Genomic DNA, 7,647 nt, shown 5'->3' with positions numbered 1-7,647 from the left:
TGAATGCTATAAAAGGATTAAAATGGGAGGGCACAAATATGTTTTTTAAGGTTGTTTGTTCCATAAATTTCATTCATCCCCTAAACAGTTGTTGTTCTTTCTTCTTGTAGATCTGTCAAAGAGGGCAGAAGAAAAATGTAATAGTAAAAACAAATATTTTGGTTTTTAAAAAATCAGTAACTATACAAATTCTTGAAGCTATAACTTTATAAAGTACTGGCTTCCCAGTTATCTAGATCTGGTTAATTGAGTGGAAGCCCTTGTGCTGTATCCCCATCTGCTAACAACTGGCTACAACTGCAAGCGCCTCTGACTTCTGTGTGTTGCTTTCCCTGTGCTCCTTTGTAAACCCCTGGGCAGGGCCTGGAGAAGAAGCACCGTGGAACAAATGTAAAGTTCTGTGCCATATTTGTGGCACGAGATCAAGATACTTTGGGGAGCAAACAGTACAAATGTAATAATAATATAGGAAAGAAATATGCCATTATGAACACTCCTTCCCATACTTCTCCAGGACAATAGTGAGAATTTACAGTCTAGCAAGAACATGGTCTGACTGTCAGATTTCTCTGGATCTTTAAAAATAGAATTTAATTACGATGTTATCCTTCCTGCAGAATATACTTTTCCCCACCAGCACTGGTTTCCTCTTTGTGTAGAAAAGATGTCATTGGAACTGGAGACACAATTCCCATTAGTATTAGCAATACAGACACCGTCTCATGGATACTTTTGCATCGTATTCAGTCATTGTGTGACAGGGAAACAGGTGAACTCAGCCTTTGGGCATCATACTGTCAAATTTTTTAAAAGCCAGTTGCATTTTGTAACATTTTTAGTGCATGGTAGGGAATATTTTAATTAGTGAGTGGGCTGAGGTTGTTTCAGGTAACATTTTCAAAGTGTTGCCAGAAGAAGCTCACAGATAAGAATTTTGTGGAGATCTCTTTGGGTATCTGTAGTGTGACCAAGTCCTTATGAAATTGCTGTGTCTGCATGGCTTGGATTGAGAAGGAGGTGTGGATTCTCAGCATTCAAATAAATTTGCCCTTTTGGATGAGCTTTTCCTGTGTCGATTGTGAAAAAAGTTACCGATCTCTGCTTTTAGAATCAGAATGGTTTGGGTTGGAAGGGACCTTTAAGATCATCTAGATCCAAGCCCCCTGCCATGTGCAGGGACCCCTCCCACTAGATCAGGCTGCCCAAGGCCCCATCCAACCTGGCCTTGAACACCTCCAGGGATGGGGCAGCCACAACTTCCCTGGGCAACTTGTGCCAGTGCCTCACCACCCTCATCATGAAGAAATTCCTCCTTATGTCTAGTCTAAATCTGCCCCTATCCGATTTATACCCATTGCCCTCGGTTCCATCACTACAGTCTTTTGAAAACAGTCCCTCCCCAGCTTTCTTGTAGCCCCCTCAGGTACTGGAAGGTCACTATAAGATCTCCTTGGGGCTTCTTTAAAACTGCACTACGCCTATACATCCAGAAACAGTGGCAAATCCCAGGTGAGTGTGGGGTTTTTGTCAGCATAAGCTCTCGCATAGGCATGGAAGCAAAGCCTTCGGGTACCAGCAATGGCCTGGATGTGTCTTGGATAAGGAGACAGTGACAGGTGGAGAGGGTCTGATCCCACAGGGTGTGGGTGTGAGGGCAGCAGCTGAGGGAGCCTGCCCCATTCATTCGGCTATGCTGGGGTACACGTTCCTGGCCTGCAGGCGCAGATCCACACATGGAGGCCAAGGAGAGACCTTGTCACTGCCTAGAACTGCCTGAAAGGAGGCTGTAGCAGAGCAGGTGCTGGTCTCTTCTCCCAGGTGACAGGCAATAGCATGCTAGGGAATGGCCTCAAGTTGCACCAGGGCAGGTTCAGATTAGACATCAGTAAAAGTCTTCTCTGAAAGGGTGACTGGGCACTGGCAGAGGCTGCCCAGGGAGGCGGTGGAGTCATCGTCCCAGGAGGTGTTTAAAAGACGGCTGGATGAGTTGCTCAGAGATGTGGCTTAGCGGTAGGCAGGCGCGGTTAGACTCAATGATCTCCAAGGTGTTTTCCACCCTAGAGATACCATAAATCCCTGCCGCCCCATCAGCGACACCAGCCGGGGAGCCGGCCTCTCTCCCTCCCACTTGGCGCCTGCGCGCGCGGTGCTTCCGGTGAGCTCGGCGCTTCCGGGTGCGGCGCCGCCACGTGACCGCGGCTTAAAGGGAAAGCAGCGGCGGGCGGGTGGGCGCCGGCAGGTAGGGCGGGGCGGACTGCGCAGCGCCCACCCTCTGTTCCCCCCCCGCCCCGCGCGGCGGTGGGTTCGGCCCAGCCGGTCACCCTTGCTGGGGCGGCCTCTACCACAGCGGTGGGGCTGGGGGGGGAGGCGGCCGGGTCGGTACCACAGCGGCGGGGCAGGGGGGCGGCTGGGCCTCGTGTCGGGGCCGCCCCCGCCGCCGCGCTGACCGGGCGCCCTCTCGTCCCGCAGGTCCGCGGAGGCGCCAGGCCGCCAGCCATGGCCGATGTAAGTGCGGTGGCGCTGGGTCGGGCTGGGGGAGGCCGGGGCGATGGGAGCAGGGCCGGGAGTGCGGGGCGCTATCTTCCCCACCCCTCCACCCTCATCCCCCCATTCCGTAACGTGCCTCCTGTCTCTGCCCGCAGGAGCTGAAAAGGTATCTCTACAAGAAGCTGCCGAGGTAACTGCGGGCGGGGGGGGAGGGGCGAAGCGCAGGGGGGGCGCTGAAGTGAGGAGTGGATCATGGGACGAAGGGTGGGGTGCTGGGAGGGGGCGGTAAGCAAGTGCGAGCAGCTGCGAGGGGCGGGAAGAGCGCTGGCACGAGGAGGGGATCATGGGACGAGGGGAGAGGGGCGGGGCAAGAGAGGTGCGAGGCTCGGGGTAAGGGGCGGCACGAGGTTGGAGCAGCTGCGGGGTGCGAAGCACCAGGTGGGGGCGGGGGGAGGCGCAGAGCCCGGGTGCGCGAAGTGCGGGGTGAGCGAGGAGCCGAGCAGCGGGGACGAGGTGCGAAGCGCGAGGGGAGGGGGGCGGCGCCCAGATGTGCGGGGTGCGAAGAAGCACGAGGTGGGGGGGGAAACAAGGCGCAAAGCGCGAGGCTTGATGCCTAGAGGTGTGAAGCATGGGGTGCAGAGGGTGAGGCAAGGTGAGGAGCCAGGGGTGCGAGGCCAGGGGCAGGGGAGGATGGGGGGGCTGCGAGGGGCATGAGGAGCCCAGCACGGAACAAGAGGAGAGGTGTGGGGAGGGAAGTACAAAGCCCAACGGCAGGGGCAGGATGCATGAGGAGCAGATGAGGGGTGAGGTTCGACCAGCTGCGAGGCACGGTGCCCATATGTGCGAGAGGCAAGGTGAGGAGCGGGGATCGGGATGTGGGATGCGGGGCGTGCTGGCCTGAGGAGCGGATCACAGGACGAGGGGAGAGGCTGGGTCGTGAGGAGCACATGACGAGGGGTGAGGCACTGCAGAGGGAATGAGGTTTGAGCAGCTGCGAGGCATGAAGCACAGGGTACGAAGCGTGAGGGGAAGGGGTGGGGGTGCTGGGGGGGAGTGCTGGCGAGAGTAGGGGGGAGGCGAGGTGCAAAGCACGAGGAGCAGAGCAGGGGATGAGGGGAGAAGCGCTGGGGGGGAACAAGGTTCAAGCAGGGAACAAGGAGGAATGGTGCCCGGAGGTGTGAAGCGTGGGGAGGCTGCTCTCATTGTGCTCTCATTGTGCCGCACCAGGGAGAGAGAGGTCAGTCCTGTGCTAGGAGAAGCGTGGCATGAGCGTTTTCATGCCGTAAGGAGGAGTGGAAAAACATCCCTCATGACTCTGACTCCCTGGTTGGTCACTGGCATCGTGAGGCTCAGCCAGTGCAGTTCTGTGATACCAGTGCTTCTGCAGGCAGGCCAGTGTGCAAAGACTCTTGCCTGGCATTTATGGAATTATAGAATGGTTTGGTTTGGAAGGGAAGCCCATCCAGTTACAGGCCCCCTGCCATGCGCAGGGACACCTCCCACCAGCCCAGGCTGCTCATCGCCCCATTCAACCTGGCCTTGAACACCTCCAGGGATAGGACAGCCACAGCTTCCCTGGGCAACCTGTGCCAGTGCCTCACCACTCCCATAGTGAAGAATTTCTTCCTAATGTCTAATCTAAATCTTCACTCTTCCAATTTAAAGCCATTTCACCTTGTCCTATCACTCCATGCACTTGTAAACAGTCCCTCCTCAGCTTTTCTGTAGCTCCTTCAGGTACTGGAAGGTCATTGTAGCATATCCCTGGAGCCTTCTCTTCTCCAGGCTGAACAACCCCAATTCTCTCAGCCTGTCCTCATAGCAAAGGTGCTTCCAGCCCTGTAATCATCTTTGTAGCCCTCCTCTGGATCCCTTCCAACAGTTCCTTATCCTTCTTATGTTTAGGATTCCAGAATATTAGCCTTCTTCCCGAAGCTTCAAGTTCCATGCAGTTCTCAGTGGTTTTATTTTACGTTTCTTTCTGCTGCTCCAGGAGACCAGTTGTCCAATGAGAACAAGTCCCTTTTATATTAGATTAATGAAAGTATCAGTGCCTTCTGTGTTTTCCCACTTCTTGCACATTTGTTCGAGGAAAAAAAAAATCTTTGCTGCTAATTACTCTGTTTTTAAAATGGTGCCTCCTCTTCATTTTTTTGCAGTGTTGAAGGTCTTCATGCTATCGTGGTCTCAGACAGAGATGGTGTGCCTGTTATCAAAGGTAACTCCAGCTTCCCACTGTGCCCTGCACCAATATCCTAACTGAAGAGCAGGGGGTGGGAGAGTACAGCAGAATCTTCTCTGGTTGTGCCTTGGTACCCTAATAACCGAAACTGAAGAATCAAATTACACTTTTACTTCAGGTTCAGTAGTTGGTTATGTACATCCTTAAATTTATCCTTTTGTTTGTGCTTATGCGATGTCCTCAATAATTGTGGGCCACAGAAATTTTCCTCAGTGGAAAGGGTTGGAGTGGTGTAAGGTGCTTGTGTTTCCAAGTCACAGGCCAATACAGAGTATTTGAGAGAGTTCATCGTTATTTTGCTGGCTTGGCTGGTGCTCGGAAGCACTTGCATCCAACTTTTACACACATTATTTAATTTCACTTACTTTTTGGTGCTGTGTTTTTTACCACATCTGTACAGCCTTTAAGATGTTTTTATGTTGCAGTTTAGAAGTACTGAAGAGTACTGATTCAAGTACTGGAAATGATATTGTTTTAATCTTGCAGAGTATTTAAACACCCAGCAGAATTTGCACATCTTCACCTGTTTTTGTTCAAGTGTCTCTGATCGCGTACAGATTATTAAACGATGAAGGTTGTCCTGTACTTGTTGCGGAAGCATGTAAGATGTGCCAGGTATTCCCTAACAGCAGATCTGCTTTTGGCACAGCACTAAGTGGGGTGAGGAGTTGTGATGTGGTTCTAGATACCATGTAATGATAAGAATTTCCTTGTTTTGTTCCAGTTGCCAATGACAATGCTCCAGAACACGCACTGCGACCTGGCTTTCTGTCCACCTTCGCCCTTGCCACAGATCAGGGTAGTAAGCTGGGACTTTCTAAAAACAAAAGCATCATCTGTTACTACAACACATACCAGGTGAGTGAGCTCAGCATGGCCTGTTCTTGGTGACCTGAGCTGTTCTGAGCAAGGGAGAGGGGGCATGAACTCTGCTAGACTTCCACCTCGCTCCTGTTGAAGAATTTGTGATTCATTTCTTGCACTGCTTAAATGGCCAAGCTAAACATTTGCATTGCTTGTTAAGCTTCTCTTCTGTTTCTCAAAACTGATATTTACTGGTTAAAAATGGGGAATTTTTCTGAACAGGTAGTAATTGGGAATTTGCAGCAGGTGCTGCTCATACGGCCTTGAGAATCTATTACAAAGAGTTTATGTTCTCTTTTACAAACAGTATTTGTTTATAATTAGTGACACCTGTCGTATATAAGCACATGCAGCCTACTAGGTGGCTGAGCTTGCTCCCAGAATGACTTTGGGGTAAGAAAGCTCTAAAATGCCACTTGTGTTATTTTACAGACTGGTTATTTGTGTCCTGAAATCTATCATCTACCGAGTTTCTGTTCCTTCTCAAGTTCTATTGGTCTTGAGAGCTTTTTATTATGACTGCAGCGAACTGGACAGCCTGCGGTGTCTGGCTTTGTTTGGAACATAACTGTGTGAATTAGTTTACAAAGATTGAGTGCATTGCTTTGACTCTGTTGCTGCTAGTACCTTATTGTGCTCAAGATTCCAGTTCCCTGTGAATGGAAGAAGAGGTACTTCTGTGCACAGAATAGTATTTTTAAACAAGAAACCTGCCTGCCTTCATAATACCTGCGGAGAGTGTGGTCTCCATAGCATAGGGTTTGCAGTAGAGTTAGATTTCAGGTGGGCGACACTGTGGAACACAGGAGGGAGGGAAATTGCAGGCTTTTCATGTGCTGCTTCCTGTACCATGGTGTGAGTTGTGTCAGTGAGTTCTGTTTTTAACTGTGAATCTTATTACACTGAAAAGGCAGCACTGTGGCTGTTGCTCCTGCTTGTCTCTTGAACTAAGGCAGCTGTTTGTTTCAGAAAGAACTGGTGTGGCAGTGCTCTGACATCCAACATGTTAGCTGCTGGCTAAACACTGTTCTCTCTCCTTGCAGGTGGTGCAGTTCAACCGCTTACCTCTGGTAGTAAGTTTCATTGCTAGCAGCAATGCCAATACCGGTATGTCTTCACGTGTATTTTAAATGCTGCAGTATTTTAAGGCCCAGGTGTTTAAATAATTGAAAATAAATTAATTTACCTCATGGTATACTAACTTTGCTCCTGTTAGGAATTTTGTCAGCATGTTGTGAAGGGCAGAAGGGAAAGATGTGAGTAAAAATGCAGAGATTTTAGGTGACTTGATGAAGTTGCTATTCGGTTAGAAGCACATTCCTCCTGTGATTAACCTTACCCTTGCTGTGCCAGAGTGCTCATTGCACTACAGTGATTGTTGTTTGGTCTCCTCTGTCAGTTCCAAGTTACACGGTAACTTGTGCAGCTTCATCTTCTCAGTTCTGTGGAGTGGGGAAATCCTTCATCAAGGCACCTTGCCTCATTCATGAGGGCACTGGCTAATGGGACAAACAAAAGAGATTTAATTCTTGCTGCAGCTGCTTGGGCCTTGGTAGGTGTGGGAAGCAGCGAGGCTGTAGTGGAGGCAAGCAGCAGCACAGAGGAGAGCTTCGTGACGCAGCTGTGCCCCTGTTGGTGCTGGGGGCTGCCAGCACCATGACTGGGAGTGCTGCCCACTGTTCTCGTGGGGGATGAGCAGCTCAAGTGAGATGTTTTTCTGGTTTGGAAAACACTGCCTGTGACTTGTAAGGAGAGAGGGAGCTGTGGGGCTTGGAGAGAAGCTTCTCAATTGTGTTGTTTGATGGGATGTTCTGTCTCTTCTCTCTTTCCAGGGCTGATTGTAAGTTTAGAGAAGGAGCTCACACCCCTGTTTGAAGAACTGAGGCAGGTTGTTGAAGTTTCTTAACCTGCTGGTAGAGCTGGAGCGCAGCATCCCTCTGCAGCCCAGTGGACAGAAGATTCAATAATCCTCACTCAAATAACACGTCTCAGAAGAAATACCACAACTCCTCAGTATACTAAGTAAGAGTAAATTGTACATAGTACTGAATCTG

The 7,647-nt window shown here is 50.4% G+C and overlaps 1 protein-coding gene across 1 annotated transcript; it reads left to right on the top strand.

Moving 5' to 3' along the window:
* Window positions 1-2,156: 2,156 nt before the first annotated feature.
* On the top strand, window positions 2,157-7,628 carry LAMTOR3 (late endosomal/lysosomal adaptor, MAPK and MTOR activator 3). Its single transcript, XM_054064629.1, has 7 exons — window positions 2,157-2,239; window positions 2,470-2,505; window positions 2,643-2,677; window positions 4,647-4,705; window positions 5,454-5,587; window positions 6,637-6,700; window positions 7,426-7,628. The coding sequence occupies exons 2-7, from the start codon at window positions 2,497-2,499 to the stop codon at window positions 7,497-7,499; spliced, it is 375 nt and encodes a 124-aa protein (XP_053920604.1). The 5' UTR covers window positions 2,157-2,239; window positions 2,470-2,496; the 3' UTR covers window positions 7,500-7,628.
* Window positions 7,629-7,647: the final 19 nt, after the last annotated feature.

Source organism: Cuculus canorus, chromosome 4 (genome assembly GCF_017976375.1).
Source record: "Cuculus canorus isolate bCucCan1 chromosome 4, bCucCan1.pri, whole genome shotgun sequence".
NCBI classification, from domain to species: Eukaryota; Metazoa; Chordata; class Aves; order Cuculiformes; family Cuculidae; genus Cuculus; species Cuculus canorus.
The sequence above is the reverse complement of the archived record's forward strand: the minus strand, read 5'-3'. Positions and strand labels throughout refer to the sequence as shown.

Excerpts from the sequence above, each read along its gene's own strand:
- LAMTOR3 (XM_054064629.1), top strand. Across the intron at positions 5,588-6,636 it reads GTTACTACAACACATACCAG|GTGGTGCAGTTCAACCGCTT; the intron begins GTGAGTGAGCTC and ends CTCTCCTTGCAG. Across the intron at positions 6,701-7,425 it reads TAGCAGCAATGCCAATACCG|GGCTGATTGTAAGTTTAGAG; the intron begins GTATGTCTTCAC and ends CTCTCTTTCCAG.